Source organism: Antennarius striatus, chromosome 2 (assembly GCF_040054535.1).
Source record: "Antennarius striatus isolate MH-2024 chromosome 2, ASM4005453v1, whole genome shotgun sequence".
NCBI lineage: Eukaryota > Metazoa > Chordata > Actinopteri > Lophiiformes > Antennariidae > Antennarius > Antennarius striatus.
The window spans coordinates 14,033,131-14,053,297 of record NC_090777.1 but is presented as its reverse complement, the minus strand read 5'-3'; the positions used below and the strand labels follow the sequence as shown (position 1 = coordinate 14,053,297).

General features: G+C 38.9%; 1 protein-coding gene across 1 annotated transcript in view; it reads left to right on the top strand.

Moving 5' to 3' along the window:
* nphp4 (nephronophthisis 4) overlaps positions 1–20,167 on the top strand; it is a 221,150-nt gene that overhangs the window by 36,274 nt on the left and 164,709 nt on the right. Inside the window, 2 exon segments of the mRNA XM_068305896.1 lie at positions 1,720–1,869; positions 10,515–10,651. Coding sequence (XP_068161997.1) covers positions 1,720–1,869; positions 10,515–10,651 — 287 coding nt within the window.

The following is a 20,167-nucleotide window of genomic DNA, read 5'->3' as shown; positions in this document are numbered from 1 at the left end:
GGGCCAACAGTTTTTGCTGAGGGACGCACATACGCAAACATGCAAGCACAGCAGACCCTCTTTACCAAAACAAGGAATACAGAAACTACATATCTGGGCGGCACGGTGGCACAGTGGGTAGCGCTGTCGCCGCACAAGGCGTTCCGGGTTTGCGTCCCACTCTGTGCAGGATTTGCATGTTCTAGGATAGGCTCCAGTTCCCCACGACATGCGCAAGCGGATGAAGCAGGTTGAGAAAATGAATGAATGAATGAATGAATGCACCATACCTGTACTTGGCAAACAGTTGCATGCTTCTATGATTATGTTCCAATGTAAAGCTTAAAAAAGTGTTGGGCGTATGGGTACTTTGGGGGAAAAAGTCGTTGCTTTGCCTTGACTTCAAACAGACCTAGAATTACTTTTAATGCATGCTAAGGTTGACGGTTTCTCCTGGAAATAAATCATTTTCCACGCATTTGGAGGCCAGAAGGGTGGCAGCCACCTGGCTCACTTTTCTCGATGTGTAGATAATCCTCTTCATGTAACAACACTGGGTTCCCCACATCTGAGCATCCCTAGTTTTTGGCAGTAAGCTTAGAAACAGTGTTTTCTTTGTTTTAAAAAACGATTCTGTTACTTGACATACATTAAAAAATTTACACAAATTGGGATTCATTTTGTTTTATTTAATTTGATATACACTGCAGACTTTTTTTGACATAAAAAATCACACAACCTGTTGAACTAGAAATAAATAACAATTTCAGAAGTTATTCAGGTATTTACTGTATTTTTTCATTCTCTTCGACTATAGTTTTAGTTGTTTGCTATGACTACATGAGCGAAGTTGGTGACTGATAATTGTCATACTGAATTGTAACCCACCTTCAACCTTTGGTTTTAGCTGGATCTTAAAAGAGTACAGTTGAATCCAGATCATCCGTCCTGATTACATGTATTTAGGTTTTGAGGCATACCGTACTTATGATGTCACACCACTTTTTTCTCACAGATGACGTTATTAAGATGACAAACCAATAGAAAAGGATTCCAGCTCTCAGAAATCAACATCACTGTTTCAGTATCTATAATGGTTCACCTGCAGATTGCTCACTGTCATCTTGTTGAAACAGTGAGTACATGGAGCTTCCTGCATTGATTGTCACTGATGCTGTTGAGGGTGCAATCATTAACCCTGTCAGAGTGATGGATTGTGATGCTGTCCAAGCTTTTAAGATCGCTAACATACACTGCACATCAAACAACTTTTGCTCGCCTCATTGTCTGTGGATTGTGTTGATGGCAGGAATTGTGGGTTGTCACTTGTCATTGGATGACCTGTTGCAAATATAACATTGTATAGCTCATCGCTCATATCTCTCACCTCATCTCTGCTGCTCTTCTGGGCAAATGCATCTTCTATGGCAAATGATTCTCATGTCAGTTTTTGTCCTTGTAAATGATGCTCTAAGTATAGTGGAACATAGCACCTCTGTCATCGACCCCTAGACATCTGCTTGTTGTGCGTCATGTTGTCAGGTGACTCATTGTTTCCAGGGGAATATTGGATTCTGACACAACGAGAAGATGGATAATGATTATTTTGGTGGATTTGAAATGATGTCAGGGGTGAAATGTCATATCTAACTAATGCATATTCAGAGTAGCACTTTGCCTATTTCAAAAAGTACAAATACAATTAAAACAATTCCATAAATATTTTCTGTGTGTTTTCAGACAACAGTCTTCTTGTAGCTAATGATGGATCATGTCTGGACTGTGCCATAAAAAAACACCCTGCACTGGTTTCCATGATGCACCTCCTTCCAGAGAATGTGCTTCTATCTGGAGATGAAAACATTCCTGGTCTGGCAGCTTCTCCAACAGGTACACTTTGCATCAATAGAAATGTCAATGACTTGTAAACTTATTGTATTTTGCAGAACCTTGTTTGGTGCCACAGGTTATGTAGCAGTTGACCTTTTTTTATAATACTCACCTCCAAACCTCTCTGCAGTTCCTTTTTTTCATAAAGGATTCCTCTATCAACACTACTCTCCTCAGACTACCTGGTGCTCAGTGTGATTTATTCAGTTAGCTATTCAGTTTGTGTTCAAGCAGGACCAGAAACCTTTATGTTCATACTGTGGCACAGGTGTTTGTTCATATGGGGTTTGTTAAAATTTATTTCCAGTATATTGAAGCATGACACAACAATAGTTATCTCCCAACACTTTGCAAGAGCTCAAGCCTAAACAGCAGTGCAAAGCAAATTTTACAGGCAGCAACCACAAAGCAGATCCTGAACTGAATTGCACTCAATAATCAATAAATGAGCTGCTTTAATTCTTTTACTTTTATACATTAAAAGTGTCATCTATTGATCACTCTACAACAAAGTATTATTCTTTCTGAATGTATGAATAGGAAATTAGTCGTTAAAAAACAATTTTAATGAGGAGAATGAGCTGAACAGCCTGACAGAAGAAAAATTTCTATAGTTTAGAGGTAAAGCAGTAGAAAAAGTACCCCAGCTTTCCTGCTGGGAATTGATAAAAACGTGTTCTGTTCTTTAAAAAGTCTTGAACTTAAATTGAAAAAGTAGAAACTGTATCTGGTGCTAAATTAATGAGCATGCCTACTCATTTGTTTTTGTTTTGTTTTTCAGTTTTTATTCATAATTTTTACAGTATTTTAGTCTATGTCTGAGAACAATGACCATTTCCCGAGAGTTCTATTATTTTCTACATTAAACTGGGAATGCACACATGTGGTTAAGAGTAAAGGTAGAAAAATAACAACATATTTGATATTAAAATAAAAATGTGATGTATGTGCAGCCTCAAAAGTGGGCAAATATACAGTGCCTTGCAAAAGTATTGGCCCCCCCAGAGCTTTTTGACATTTTTCCACATTTCAGGCTTCAAACAACAAATAGATAACAGATAACAAACTGAAAATACTTTTTAAGAATCAACAACATGGGAGACACAATCATGAAGTGGAACCAAATTTATTCAACAGTTTTATTGTATTTATAAATAAAAAACTGAAAAGTAGGACGTGCAAAAGTATTGGCCCCCTGTTCTCTCAGCTCAGCTAACTTCCTCCAGAAGTTCCCTGATGACTTCTGAATGATCCAATGTTGACCTAACTTACTAACAATGACAAACAGAGTGGACCTGTGTGTCATTTGGTCTCAGTTTAAATGCACCTGCTTTGTGATGGTCTCAGAGGTCTGTGAAAGGAACACTGGAGAACAAACAGCATCATGAAAACCAAAGAACACACCAGGCAGGTCTGGGATAAAGTTGTGGAAAAGGTCAAAGCTGGAATGGGATATAAGAGGATTTCACAATATTTAAACGTCTCCCAGAGCACTGTGAGGGCAATAATATTAAAATGGAGAGAGCATAAAACCACTTCAAACCTACCAAGACCTGGCCATTCCTCTAAACTTTCAGTCCAAACACGGAGGAAACTAAGCAGAGAAGCAACCAAGAGGCGCACGATCATGCTGGATGACCAGCAGACATACACAGCTGAGGTGGGACAGTCTGTCCATAAGACAACTGTTAGTCATACTCTGCATAAATCTGGCCTTTATGGAATACTGACAAGAAGAAAGCCATTTTTTAAATAAAACCATTAAAAGCCCCGTTTGGAGTTTGCAAGAAGCCACATGGGAGACACAGATGACGTGAGGAACAAGGTGCTCTGGTCAGATGAGACCAAAATTGAACTTTTTGGGCTGAAAGTGAAACGTTATGTTTGGCGTAAGAGTAAAACTGCACATCACCCTGAAAACACCATCCCCACTGTCAAAAATGGTGGTGGCAGCATCATGCTCTGGGGTTGCTTTTCTTCAGCGGGGACTGGGAAGATCGTTAGAGTTGATGGGAAGATGGATGGAGCCAAATACTAGCAGAAAATCTGCTGGAGTCTGCAAAAGACGTGAGGATGGGGCAGAGGTTCACCTTCCAACAGAACAACGATCCTCAACATAAAGCCAAATCTACAATGGAATGGTTTAAAACTAACCATACAAAGGTGTTTGAATGGCCAAACCAAAGTCCAGACCTCAATCCAATAGATCATCTGTGGAAAGATCTGAAAATTGCTGTGCACAAACGATCTCCATCTAACCTTAAGGAACTTGAGCTGTTTTGTAAGGAGGACTGGGCAAATATCTCTGTCTCAAGATGTGAATAACTTACCTGTGATCGCAGCAAAGGGAGGTTGTACAAAGTATTAACTCAAAGGAGGCCAATACTTTTGCATGTCCTACTTTTCAGTTTTTTATTTGTAAACACAACATAAAATGTTGAATAAATTTGGTTCCACTTCACGATAGTGTCCCGCATAATGTTGATTCTTAAAACATATTTTCAATTTGTTATCTTTAAGTTTGAAGCCTGAAATGGGGCAAAATGTCATAAAGTTCTTGGCGGGCCAATACTTTTGCAAGGCACTGTAAGTTCGACTAGAACCAAGGCAGTCACAGACTGCAACATCTTTGCGACACCTCAAAAATTCAAAATTTTACCCTGACTTAGGTACTTGCATAGATCAAAGATCAAAGATAGTGCTTTGGATTACTGTCATAGCACTAGCTTTGATCTATGGTCTTACTCACACTGGCCTTCTCCCTCGTCTTTCTATCCTATCCAGTTCCGGAGTATACAAAAGTTAAATTTTGACTTTGACCTAGTTTTCTCAAGGTCAAGATCATCATCTCATTTTCATCCCCTTTACTGCCCGAGTAATGTGCTTTTTGTTTCATCTTTCTATCTGCAACAGTTGTAAAGATATCTGGTGGACATACAGATGGACGGACGAACACACGAACACTGACAATTACAATACACCAGTTCAAGTGTATTCAAGTGGAGTTCAAGTGACTATCCAGTGACTCATTTGAGGCTTGATGTGAACTTTGACTGGGTTGCAAAGCACTTTGTTAGTACTTGAAATTTGCAAAAAATTACCCAAGTCCAAAAACACCATGCTAGTATTGATTTCAATCCAGTCTTCGCTGTGACTTCTAGTGCTTTTATAGCCTGAACTGAATCAGCTCTGCTACTGCATTGAGGACACAAGCATCGAGTGTTGCACGGATTTGACTTGACTCCACTTGTACTTCTGTAACAAACAAAAACATACACACAATCTTTAACTAAATGATCCTCAGTTCAGAATGTAGAAAAAAAGTCAGCTATGAGAGTCTCTACAATTAATTTATTAGGATTTGTTTCATTTTTGTTGATGTACAGTAAATGTATGGGACAGTGGTACCTCTACTTGCGAAATTAATTGGTTCTGGAAGACATTTCGTAAGTAGAAAATTTTGTAAATAGAGACGCGTTTTCCATGCAAATGCCCTAATCTGTTCCAAGCTCCTCAAAATTCAGACGTAAAGTTTTATAAAGCATAAAAATGAGAGTTGTGCATAACGTAAAAAACAGAGAATAAAGAATAAAAATGATAGTCATTTACCTTTTAACTGATGTCCTCATTGTTTTTTGCCCTCTTTGGTTCATGCACTCTTGCCTCACCATGCCGAACAACAGAGTATATTCCAGTCCTCCTTTTGAATGTCTCCAATCACCCACACAATGCCATAAACTCCTTAAACTTCCTTTTGTTTTAATAACGTGGCGATTGTAGATGCATTACGGCCATATTCTTTGGCGAGATTAACCAATCGCATCCCTTTTTCATTTTTTTCTATAATCTCTTGCTTTGTTTGTATGGACAAAAAAACCTCTTTTTTTCGTCTTTTCTTTTTCTCTTTTTCTGTCACTTTCTTGGGGTTCATAGTGAATACTCTAAAAGTTAATATATTTACGTAAAACTATCAGAACATGGGTCGAGGGCCAAATGACGAGGAAGCTGCATAGACACCTATGCAGCATCCTTAGCCAATGAGGGTCCTTCTCATTGGCTAAGAGGAGGTCCCTCTTAGCAAATGGGATGCTAGGATGCTAGGTAATAGCCAATGGCAGAGCAGCTATAAGAATGTTACGTTCAGGAACCTTCAGGAGCTGCGAGGTAGCAGCCCATACTGTATTTTTACCTGCATAATTCAAAATTTATTTCGTAACTAGAGACAATATTTTCCTGTTGAGGCATTTCATAAGTAGAGACATTCGTAAGTAGTAGTACCACTGTATTCTTTTTCATTACAAAATAACGGTGTAGACTGTAGTGTAGTTTGTAGTTTTTTTTATGCAACAGTAATTGTATACTCTTAGTCTCCATTTTAGAGGTGTTTAATTTGTACATATAAAATATTCATACACAATAGGATACTCTTGTATCACTTTATAGACAGCAGCAAAGTGAACAGGGTGTGACTGGGCGCAGTCTTTTAGTGCCCTTTAGGTTCTGCACAGATACATCATAGATTTAATTGATGTTTGCTGGATAGGGATTTATGATGTTCAGAGCACTTTTAAACACCTTTTACTCTCTCAGGGGCCTGCAGAAGTGTAGTCATGTCTGAGATGCCGTCAGCACAACGGAGATGTGTGATATCCACGACTGCTTCTCTTCCATGTTGAAATTCAGGAACTTAAAGCTGTCCACCTGCTCTACCTCAGCTTCACTGATGTTGACAGAAATGTGTGTCTTTGCCTCTTTTTTGGAAATCAGCATTCAGTTCCTCGGATTTGTTGACACTGAGGAATATGGAAGAAAACGCAAACACCTCTGTCTAAATCAATAGCAGTGAGGTGCAGCAGAATTGTGTGCATGTAATTGTCAGGTTCTAACAACCTAGAATATTTAAAACACTCACACAAAGAGGAGAAGACAACAGTTGAGTTTTCTTACTCGCGAGGAGACATGCTCAGTTACATATCTCCAGCCCACTCTGAGCATATCCTGCCGTCCCCTCTGTTTTTATTGCATTAGGGGGTTCCCTGGTTACAATGTGTGCATTCTGTCCTAAAGGATTGGGGGGGGGGGGGGACCAGCAGCAATGCACGACATGACATGATGTCACAACAGAGTAACAACTTCTTCCTTTGTATTCTCTCCTTGATGCAGGAATCATGCACATCCTGTCAGCAGTTCAATGCAAGTTGACATCCTGTCAGCAGTTTGTCAGATGGAGACTCTCATAGCAAGACACCCACACACACATAAACACTTACAGTATATCGTCATGGTATGTAGTACAAAGAATAAAAGAGTGTAAATGAGTAAATATGGGACAACTTATGTGCATTATTCTAAAAGTAATTCTAATTTCTGATTTATCAGGTCAGGATGTTTTCTTTTGCTTCTCTAATCTGAACAAGTATTTGCAAAAGAATGTAGTCTTTCCATAAGAAGTATACAGTACACAGAAGGGTAAATATGTTTTATACTGTACAAATACTTTTTTACATGTTGGTCTGAAGTAACAATATGGGAGTTAAACTCAACTTAAACTAAACAATTCAGAAAATATCAGTGATAGATGAACAAAGTAACTTTTATATGTCCAGTGTCAAATTAACATGCGTGGTATTTATTGAGGTATTTGATCTTTTTTTTTTTTTCTTTTTCTGGAAACACAGTTCTGATGGAAGTTAAAATGTCTGTAGTGAATAGAAAGTTAGTTTCTGAGGGGGGGTGTAATGAAGTCTGACAGTGCAGAGCCATAATCATTGGTAGTCTGTGGGAGGTATGGTAGCTGCCTAATCCTCTTCATGTTCGGGGACTGTGAGTAGCTGAGACCTAAGCTGTCTTTTTAAGACCACAGCCACCAGCTTGATATTCACTCTGCATTCAGAACAGTCAAATTCTGCACTCATGAGAAATGGACTGCAGTGAAACACTTGATGGCTAGATTACTCTTGAAGAGATTACAATCACACTGGCTATTTGATCTCTGTTGTGTCTGAAAGAGGTCATTGTGGACTTCACAGGGTCGCCTACCTCATCCATTGCCTAAAATGCTTTGTTTCATCAATTTAAAGTTAATTCATGCCAAATGTCTAGATGAAACCTGTTTTTGTTTTTTGTCAAATATACATTCACTTTTCTCTATGTGTGGTATAACTGATTGTACCTTACAGAAATAATTTGAACAGTCATTTACATGGATCTGCAGTCTTTCTGAAAAGTTCTAATCAAATCGAATCCTTCTTGATTCAAGAGTGAGAGGTGTAAACATTTGCTCTCAATAAAGAGGGAGCACGTCCCTACCTAACTCATGAATATGCTGTATCTCTGAAAATATAGGTGGTGTGACAAAAGAAACGGAATACAATGCGCAATTATTTTAAGTTAAAATTAAAATAGATTTATGTCTTTGAATAGAAGTTCAAAGAAATAAACGTCTGAACCCTCACCTTGGCTGTTTTTGAAGACAGAAGATTGCAGTTAGCATTTGGGCTTTCCATGCCAGTCAAAAAGAAACTTCAGTTGAGTTAAAGCATGATCAATTTTAAATGACTGCCAGATGTGTGGCTCAATGTAGGTCTTAATCTGGGTGAAACATGTCCAGTAGTGCCACTCTGGGGAGGATGGGACCATACTGGAGCAGCAGCCTGTTCACTTGAGATTGGCTGGACTGATGTAATTATAGTCTCAAGGCATTTTTCAACATAGTCTATGGGAATATTCAAATCAATTCAAAAGTAAGCAAAAAAAGATCTTTTAAAGTGTTACAGTTTGGTAAAATAAGAGAGCAGTGCAACTGAAAATTGAGAGGATTTGATTTTTGTGCATTTTTATGGTACTCCTGTTGAAAGACTTAACAGAGACTTACAATCACTTTTGAACACAGAATAAACATTGTGTGAAATTAATGTAGGAGAGCAGGTGACTGCTTTATTGGACACAGAGGATGTCTTTAACCCTAGAACACTAACGCTAAAATATGTAACACCATCACTAACGTTGGGTATATTTTACCCGATACAATATCCTGGATAAAATAGTTTTCATCAATTTATGTAAAAGTACAACACTGTATGACAAACTGTAGTACTCTTCTTTAATTTCAAAATATGCAATATCACATACATTTAAAAAAAGGTACCTTGGTGGACCCTTTAAAAAGGCAGAAAAATTATTGAAAAAACAGGTAATCCTGACCAATAAATTTCAGAACAAAAAAAAATGGAGCTGGGAACTTGTTCTTTGGTCCACCCATTCCTAGGACATGTGAGCCTTGTCTGGTGAAGGCACAGTCTTATTGCATCATTGACAACTGTGGGAGAGAGAGATAAAAAATGGCTTTTTTTGAGAGGGAAAAAAGTCACCAAATTTTTTTGACTATATGAATTTCCTTGGAAATTAACATTAAGTGATGTTTATTCATAGACATTATACTAATTAAGGATTACATGCAAATTCTGGGACAACTTTTAGCTTACCTTATGCCTTACATGCAGTTGGTACAGGCAGGGTAGTAATGGCGAGGACACACTGGTCGATGGCAGACATGACACCTGTGTCGTGCCCATGGCTTGATGAGTGCAATTGCCAAAGCCTTCATATACTGCCTCCTCTTCATTTGTGGGTCACCTCTCTTCATCGCATTCTCCTTGTGAATGATCCATGAGTTTATCACACCAGCGTTCATCATGCCATATAGCACACACAGCGGCCTCCTCTTGGTGTTTCTTCCACAGCTGTATTGAGCACACATCTGGTCGAAAGGATGGATGCATGGATGACAAAGAGTAGGACAAGCTTCTTTTTTGATGCTGTGTCATGGAAGGACACCAAAGTTAGGTCTTTGGTGTCAGGATGACATCTGTGGATGAAATGAGGCAGGAAATGTGGCCGGCCTGAAGGTTGTTTCCATTGGAAAGTGCTAAGAACGCCTGATTTGAACACACAAACACTCACGTTGGGTAAATTCCACCTGTAAAATATGTTACTCTCTATCACTAAAGTCGGGTGAAAATCACCCGAACGCATGCCTCTTGAAAAAAAACATAGATGGGAGGAGGGAAACAAACATACAATTAATAACATCAGTTAGCAGCCTGAAGCTACCCAAGGACCCATGGAACTCAGACAATGGCAACACAGTGAAAATCACATGACAAGAATTGTGTGGGTGAAAATCACCCGAGGTTAGTGTTGGAGTTTACTGCCCAGCACTAGAGCGCAAGCCGAATGCCATCTTACCACTGATCTGTTTGTCAGGTTGACATCAAACTATTCAGTATATCCCCACCTACTATGCAGCTCTTCCCTCGTGGGATTTATTCAGTTTGATTCAATGTATTCTTATCAACGGATGTTTCAGTTTCAATAGCAGGAAAGGTTCTCGTTGTGGTGATTATTTAGCTGCAAGTATTCTACTACATTGAGAATTTATGGTCACGTAACATTTTAAAATAATCAACAGTTAATAAAATTAATTACCCTCCAACAGTTATTGGATACAGTAAGGTCTGCATTTGCTGATCTGAAAACAAAACATTGGAGGATACTGTAAAAACCATGTTATACACAAATAAATAGAGTATAATTTTTTATAACAGCGTTTGGTTGATAAGATGATGCTGTGTGTTGGTCACCAGGAGATGCTCTAGTGAGGCCTCAGCTGCTCAGGATGACACCCTTCACCCTGAAAGGACTGACCATCTCCCTTCAGCCATCCCTGGAGGCGTTTGAGAGCCAGCTGCATCAACTTGTCAATACTGACTGCCATAACACAGTAAGGGCATGTTACACACACACAAACACACACACACACACACACACACACACACACACACACACACACACACACACACACACACACACACACACACACACACACACACACACACACACACACACACACACACACACACACACACACATTAAGCCTTGTTGTTTCATATTGTTTCATATTTTTTCTAGACATTGCAGTTACCAAATTCCAATTTAGTGGTGATCAATCAGGTTCGAATATTGTCCTGATCTCTATTCCATGTCTTTTTGGATTGCTTTCATATTTAAATTTGTTAATAGTAATCAACTACTGGCTGATAGGAGTAACACCAATAAACAGTGTGTATAGGAAAAACTATACTGTTTTACATGTCCCTCCTTACATATGTGTTGTTTTTTTGCAAGGGAAAAACAGATGCCATTCATACATAAACCATTTTGTTGCCATTTCGTCCTTCTGTAGTAAGTGGACGCTACTCTGCTCAAATTAAAGATGGCTAAGATGACATTGATTCACCTCTATGCCAAGATTATTTTACCTGTCTAATGCTCCCCTTTATCTTACATTCTATTTCTTTCTTGTGCAAGCACAAGCCCCTTTACAGCTGCCACTGCAATTTAAAGCACATCACCTCTCAAACTAAATGGAGCTTATCTATCTTCTTTCTTCTCTGCGGAAATGCAGATTGTTAACCATATTTGACAGGTGCAACCGTGGGCTAGCAATTATATGTTAATGGCTTTGTACGGGTCCTATGTGTTCACTTCAGCCTAAGTGAGAGGAGAATTGATATGACAATGCTGTCACGCTACATATCTGTCTTGCTTCTGTTTTTTAAGCTTGAGCCTCAAAATCAGGATTTACGGTTTTGGATTTAGTAGAGCAAATGGAAGGCACACTTGTGACAACCTTGTATGTTTAGACATAGTGTATTAAAGCTTACAGTTTCACTGTAACTGTCAAAATACACTGTAACTGTTGATTGCTATGGAATTGATGAACGATGCACCTGTATCTGGAAAAGCTTATCCCATGGGAAAAAAAAAAGGAGTCAGAAGGTTTGAGTTTGCATATCACTGTAGAGTTAACAGAGTGAAAATAATGATGCCAACATTTTTGCAGTGATATTTCAGCCCAGAGAATTAAGGGTCATTTCTTGATATTGAGTAAAGTAAATAGGGTAATTTCCACATTCAGCACCTGTGTTGTAAAGGAAGCTAATGTTCTTGAACCTATCTATGCACCCATGGGTAAAATGAAGAATACTGAGGTGTATTAAGCCATTGACAAAAAAGAGACAGTGATTCATTATTTTTTTTCTATTTATACAAAGTCTTTTTCAAATGATATCAGGAAATGCTTCTGCCTGTAAACTCACAATTTGCTTGTTTCATAGCATACAGCAATGCCACTCCCAATAATATCATGGGGTATTTCAGCTATGAATCCAAAGGCAGTTATAAAACTATAAAATAAATGCAGGACAGGAGGAAATCTCTAAGAGATGGGTGTTAAACTCCTTTTCACCGCGGGCCTTGAGTTTGACACATGTGCTCTATAGGAAATAAACTTAAATGACAAAAAAATAATAATAAAATCATTGGTCGTGCATCATTAAAACAGTATACACCTGTATTTGGTGCTAGAGGTTAAACCACACGATTAAACCACACAGAACCATTGACTACAGATGCAAAAATAAATATTACAGTGAAGCTGCTTGTTTCAGTACATAAAAAGTATAATGGACAAAATTAGTGTTCTTTGCCATCTTTTTCCTTTCTTTTCTATTCCCTGTACTGTATATAAGCAGATTCTCTTCACCTAACCTTGAACCACCCTCAAACTGGACAGACGGGATAGTGGTTCTGACTCTCCAGAGGAAGTCAGGACTTTAAGGACTTCAAGCCTTGAGTTATACAGTATGAAGACTTCATAACTTCCCATACTTGTTGTCACCAAAAAAAAGTCACATAAAAGGACACACAAAACCAGTAGCATTCTAATTCCCTGTGCAAGTTTCCATTAAATTTCATCAGAAAAAAAAATTATGAAGACCACTAAGGGTTGCTTGCGGGAGAACTGCTGGTCATTGAAACACCATTTATTCTGAATAATATGAGATCTTTATCTAAGCTTATGACTGGGTGCCCAGAGAGGAACTGTGGTATTGTATGAGGAAGTCTGGAGTGGCAGAGAAGTATGTTAGAGCATTGCAGGACATGTATGAGGACTGTAAGACAGTGGTGAGGTGTGCTGTAGGTGTGACAGAGGGGTTCAGAGTGAGGTGGGACTGCATCAGGGATCAGCTCTGAGTCCCTTCTTGTTCGCTATTGTAATGGACAGGCTGACAGACGAGACTAGACAGGAATCTCCATGGAGTATGATGTTTACAGATGACATTGTGATCTGCAGTGAGAGCAGGGAACAGGTGGAGGAGAAGCTAGAGAGGTGGAGGTTTGTCCTGGAAAGGAGAGGAATGAAGGTTAGCCACAGTAAGACAGAGTAAATGTGTGTGAATGAGAGGGACCCAAATGGAAGAGTGAAGTTACAGGGAGAAGAGATCAAGGAGGTGAAGGATTTTAAGTACTAAGGGTCAACAGTCCAGAGCAATGGAGAGTTTGGAAAAGAGGTGAAGAAGCGTGTACAGGCAGGATGGAACGGGTGGAGGAAAGTGTCAAGTGTGATGTGTGATAGAAGAGTTTCAGCTAAAATGAAAGGAAAGTTGTACAAAACTGTGGTGAGACCAGTGTTGTTGTTTGGTCTAGAGAGAGTGTCATTGAGGAAAAGACAGGAGACAGAGCTGGAGGTAGCAGAGATGAAGATGCTGAGGTTTCCTCTGGGAGTGACCAGGAAGGATAGGATCAGGAATGAGTATATCAGAGGGACAGCACATGTTAGAGGTTTTGGAGATAAAGTCAGAGAGGCCAGAATGAGATGGTTTGGACATGTCCAGAGAAGAGATAGTGAATATATTGGCAGAAGGATGCTGAGTTTTGAACTGCCAGGCAGGAGGCCTAGAGGAAGACCAAAGAGCAGGTTTATGGATGTAGTGAAAGAGGACATGAAGTTAGTTGGTTTGAGAGAAGAGGATGGAGAAGACAGGGTTAGATGGAGGCAACTGATTTGCTGATGCGACCCCTGAAGTGAAAAGCCGAAAGGAGAAGAAGAAGATGAGATCTTTATCCAAATGCAAACTACATATATTAAGGCGTCATTGAAGATTTTTTCACCATACTATGGGGAAGTCTGCTTCCCAATTCATGTTGATGTTTTCCTACAAGCCTACCTATTATGTTGCCCAGGTCATGTTTTATTCATTTATTTATTTATTTATTTTTTGATATATCAAACCTCTTCTGACCATCAACTGTATACATTAAATCAGAGCCATTTTGAGGACTCATGCCTGTCACAAGGACATTGACCTATGTGAGTGTAGCAGCTCCCTGCAAGGTGCTGATCCTGCTTTTGTAAGCTGTAAAGATTTCCCCTTCCTCTTTTCCTCCTTGCATCAGTTGTTTGGAGATCTTAATAAACAAAGTACAGTAATTGTGTGGGTGAATAATTACAAAACAAGTAGCTTTCAATGGATGAACTCTACCTCTCTCTCTCTCTTTCTCTCTCTCTCTCTCTCTCTCTCTTTCTCTCTCCCTCTCTCTCTCTCGCTCTCTCTCTCTCTCTCTCTCTCTCACACACACAACATGATTATGTTGTAATTTGGCTTTTATGAATAAACGTGATTTTAAAAATCTATAAAAATCAAATCTCTCTCTGTCTCTCTGTCTTTCTCACAATTTCTCAAGAATGTATGAGCATCAAAGATGTGGAGAGGATGCTGGGGAGAGGGCAACAAAAGCTAACCACTATGTTCAATATTTATGTATGATATTCGTAAGTTATTGATAGCATCTTTGTAACACAAAGTTGACATTGATTAACTTGCCTGCCCAAATCTGCAGTATTATCTTGCAAATGACTTGACCCTACCTGCAGGTGCCCACCCCTCAGTAATGTTGAGAATGTGTTTTACATTAAAAAAAAAACTGTTTTCTGATCTTATTCACGTTTTCTACTAAGCCTATAAGTACTCATGTGCCCTTGAGACAATATTCTACTCTTCCATTTGGAAACTGAAGTTTTCCTAGTTTAGATAGGATAAATATCTGCAACATAATTATTTCAAAATATATTTAACATAATACTGAATGACTTTGGCATAGTATGACTTTTGCATTGTGTTTGGATTGTCTGATCTTCCAGATGGGTAATTAAGCAGCAGCAGTGCATTATAGTTTCACCTGTGGAACTGAGTATGCTGGAAGAACATCTTTGTCTTTCTGTTCTACTGTGAATGATTTTCTCAGTCACATTTTTTTTTGTTTCCTGTGTGAGTTTTTTTTTTTTTTCACAACTACCCCGAGTTGCGTAGATTAGTTCAATATTCCAGACTTTTATAACTTCAGCAGTGACGACATTCTCATGTCTCCTGGAGGTGTTAATACATGCAGAAGTCAGCTTGATTACGACATTTAATTAGAGAGCTTGCATGTGTATATGAGAGAAAGAGAGAAGAAGAGAGAGACGGAGACTGGAAAGAAAAGTGTGAGTGATCTGTGTGACCTTTAAAAGTGTGACTCCAGCTGGATTGTCATCAAGCTGTCTCTGAAGTGATGCTGACACCTTACCAGCCAACTCAGTTTTAGCATTGTGTTAGCAAATGTGTGTGCATGCGTATCTTGCCAGCGTGTCTTTACTTGAATTAGTATCAAGACAGACATGAAGTGATGAAAATTAGGAGGAAATGAGGTGCTGGATTATGTGCAGTGCTGCATGAGAAAAATCCTTTATTCTGTCGGCTGGACTGACATACGGTCTTCACATAATCTCCCTATAACTATTGCTATTTTTAGGACCGAAAACTATCACAGAGGAAGCCTTCTCTTTGCAGTCCTGTCTCATATATTTTATACCCAGTCCCCTCATGGATGTGATTTTCATGTAAATGACTGAAGCTACTTCCCATGGATTTCGTAGTGAAGTTCTAATGAGCTTTAGACTAATACAAACTGTCTTGAACACTTTGACCTCTAGTTGAACAAACCTAATGATCTTCATCTTGAGGGTTGCTTGAACCCAGCACTTTTAAGTATTAGTGGAGCCAGAGACAAAGTCACCTTAAATGACCCAGCATCGGTTCACCCACGTTTTAAATAAAATCTATTAATTTTGATTAAAGGGTCATGGATCTCATCAGAATCATAACATCTTTGCCAGTGATCAAAAGACTTGGGAGAACAGTAATCCGTGAAGTGAAGGAGAAAGAGCAGACGAGGACCAATGCCATGCCGCAGGCAGAACAAAATGCCGTAGGCTGATTTAATGACTGGGAAAGACTCTGGCACCAAAGCTCCAGGAAGTTTTCATTTATCCTAAAAGAAGAAAACTGACTAAAAGTAGGACTGCCCCTGTGGATCTGGCACTATAAAAAATAATACAAAGGAGGTTGAACATTTTTGAAATAGGATGTGTCTCACACATATTTCTCTGAGGACACAGAATTTGGCTGCTCTTCAGAATATACCCGCCAAATTCTTTCTCCTTATCATAATTAGGTTGGTAAATCACTGCAGCTGATTCAGTGAAAACGAAAGAAGTTTAATGTACATTTAGATAAATTCAAGATCAGTATTGCAAGGTTGACCAGTTGTAATGCCATCCCCAAATCTGATCTGCCCTAAACAGGGCCTATGTAAGACCGCCATTAAGAATATGATTTAATATATGCTTACACTGATGGGTGCCTCATGGTACATGACCACTGTATCCGACCATACTGTAACATTTCTACTGATACATTGTGTTCTAAAATGGAGCTAGCCTTTTTCACCAGCAGCTTACAAAATGTCCGTGCCTTCCTTGTACCAAATAACAAAACTGTCAAAATATCATGAGGATCAGAGAATCACTGCCATGAAGGAAAATTCCTTCTCAAGCTAATGGAACTAATATATACGGTCAGTGTACCATTTGTAGAGATCATCTTTGATATATAACTTACATTTTACGCTCTATATACCCTAGAAATGATCATCTGTTTTAGTTAGAAAAAAACATTTGATCCTGGTAGTATAGTGCGAATCAGAAAGATGTCACATCTGCTCATTGTTTTCATGTTGTCAACTCATCAATTTAAAGAAAAGAGCACAACCCATTGGGACTTAGCATAACCATATAAAGGCAACTAAAATGTTTCTCATTTAAAAAGAGCCACCTCAGACTGCTGAGGACCTATATTGTTGATAAAGACTCAAGACATTATAGGTCCTTTAAGAATTATGTCTACAGTAGGCATTGGAAGTGAACGTTACAGACAGGGACATTTTTCCCCAAATTGTAATTTTTAGTTTCCTTCCTCGAATAATTGTACAGTAGTTTTCTCTCATACTGCTTTGTTATTACTTATTTGTGTCATTTGATGCCAATATCTGAACTTTGCCAGATAAACATACATTATACAGTATTATGCTCAGGGAAAATTTATATGAAATACAACGAGGAAAAGACAGAAAGCAGCATGACTGTATGTTTGTCCCTTTTTGTCTGGCTTTGCATCATGGGAGAGTTCAAGCACTAGGTTAATAGTGATTCATCGGTGGAAGAGATCTACCAGTTAAAATCTGCTAAGGAGTAGGGGAGTGGGTGGATGAGAGCAGCATGCTAATGATGCTTCCACTGTTTTTTGCTATGGATGACTCGTCCTTAGTGTGGGGGAGCTAACATCAACTATGGGTAGCAACACATGCAAGCTCATACAGTACACATGTGTAGGTCACTGCCGTGTTGTGCCTCAGTTTCATCATAGATAATTTTAAGTTAATATCCCTCTAGCATCTTCTGACATTTGTGTGAAAGTCACAAAGACTCAGAGAAGCATTTTCTTTTGTTTGATCATTTTCAGTGTGACAGAAACACAGTTTTATTACTCTTTTGGTAATTGGCTTTACAAAATGTGGGAGCTAATTCCACCTGCTTTCTCTTTCATATGGTTTTGCTCTGTGTCTCTCACCCTCAAACACACCCCTTGAGATAACAGTTGTCATCTGTAGAGTTACTATCTTTTACAACAGCCTACACATTGATTTTGCAAAGGACTGACACAATAACTGAAGAATAGCTGACGGCTTTTAATGGTGCCACACAGACAAACAAAATCTGCTGTGCAAAAGCTATATAAACAGCAAACCGAAGTGTTTCTGGCTTTTATTATACTATTTTTTTTTTAAATTATCATTAGTACTCCCAGTTATATGTATTTATAAAGTAAGAATGTAAGGAGTATGAACTAAAGTGTGGTTGGATTTAACCAGAATTTAATACTTATATACTCCATCAAATCCTCATTGACTATATCAACCATTGCTGGTCATGCGTTGGCCTGTGACAGAGGCACACATGCCTTATTTTTGCTCACACAGAGATACTATAATAGCATAGAAATATGAGACTCTCAGAACAAGTAGATACATTGGTCTCTGAAATGGCAGTCCAAAATTCATAGGTGTTCATGGAATTTAAGCCTCAAAGTGAGAAAATGTTTTCTGTCAATTTTCATGGTGTTCACACCATGAAAATTGACACAAATCTGTTCAGTAATTTTTTAGGGCTTTAATTGTTTTGAAATACCTTGGATTTAATTATTTCTGTCATCAGATTTCACACATTTGACGCTTTCCCTTTTGCTATCCCTATCCACATTTATTCGTTTTCTACCCAACCAGTAAGGCGAATGACAGCTCACCAAAGTCCTGTGATCATGCAATTAGTACAGTGGAGGAGGAGTGATGGGCAGCGACTTTGCGATGTGCCCTAAATGAGCAGCTTGTAAGCGGGACGTCGCTTTGCTCAAGGGCGTCTCGGCAGTACTCGGGAGGTGAGTTGACACCTCCCACTGTCAGCTCATACTCCGAAAATGGCGGGTCAGGAAAGGGAATCAAACCGCTGATCCTCGATCATTGGAAAACCCGCTCTACCGACTGAGCTACTGCCGCCCAAAAGTTGATTGATTGACTTCTGGTGAATAATCAGAAGTGTATAATCAATACCATATTTGCACAAATGAAATAATATAAGGGTTATTTAATTTCAGAATTGGTGAAAGTAATGTGGACTGTGCCTGTGTTGTTGACTTTGCTTTGGTCTCATTGTTTGTACATAGTTCCTCAAGATATGAGCTGCTCAACATACAAATTATTTGAGATAGGAGTCGTCACAATGTTCATATTTTTGTTCGACATACTACCAAAATCTGAGACACGAGCTATGCTTCAGGACACCACTGCTAGTTTGCAGATGGATACAACATCAGCTGAGACCAGATCTCGTTCTCTTTCACAAATTAAAGACATAATGCGTGTGCGCTTGTGACTTGAATTTCTTTTCATACTTCACCATTGTTTACATAACTTATGTCTAATTAGTTATGCACAGGCAAACTATGCATGTTTATTTGCTAATATAAAAATATTTTTCTCATAATGTAGAGGAGTTTGGGGCTGTTTTCAATAGCTGGAAAGGATTAAAATGATTTTCGTTATTTTTAATGGGAAAATGTTTTTTTAACTTATGAGCGCAAAAAACAGACTAAACTGGTATATCGATGTACTATTATGATTATTATTATTGCTACTGTACTCCTACAGTTCTCAATACTCTAGATGTACAAATACAAGTAGTTAAAAACATTTTCTATAATAATAAATTTGAGGTTACAATCCACACCAAAAGTCACTACTCCAAATATACAAATGTTTATCTCCCATATGGACAACATATTGATAATATTAAACATTGCTGATATTAAGGAGCATCAGCAGAAAATCCACACCATCTACTCTGTGCTTGTCTGGACAACTCTGGAGAGTTTGTTCTCTTTACAAAACCCAGGTATTAAAACCCAGGTATTGCAAGCTGTTCCTGCTTCACCTCTATCCCAGCCCCAGGCAATATTCCCCATCTCTAGGACCAGTTAACAGTGTCAGAAGTCTGAATTGCTGTGTCTGCCCCTTTGCTAGCAATGTTTAATTTGCCCAATATTTGTTCCTGTATTTTGTGCCTGACTGACCTGCAGACACGCAAAGCTCACCTCCTCTGTCTAGCTCCAGGAGTGTCTCCTATTTCTGTGCCATGGAACTTAAACTCGGCCCATTCATATTATGCTGTCTCCCCTAGGACAAATTTAAATGGGGAAACCCTACAAGGGGCTATTGGCCTTTATTTCACAGCACACAACCCCCCCACTGCATTAAGGTGGTGATACTTTGGGGGTATTAGACACATTAAACAAATAACACACACACACACACACACACACACACACACACACACACACACACACACACACACACACACACACACACACACACACACACACACACACACACACACACACACACCCTTGATTATATACAGATAGAATGGTTGGTGTTTGCTCTTCGCTTTGGTATATGTGTGAAT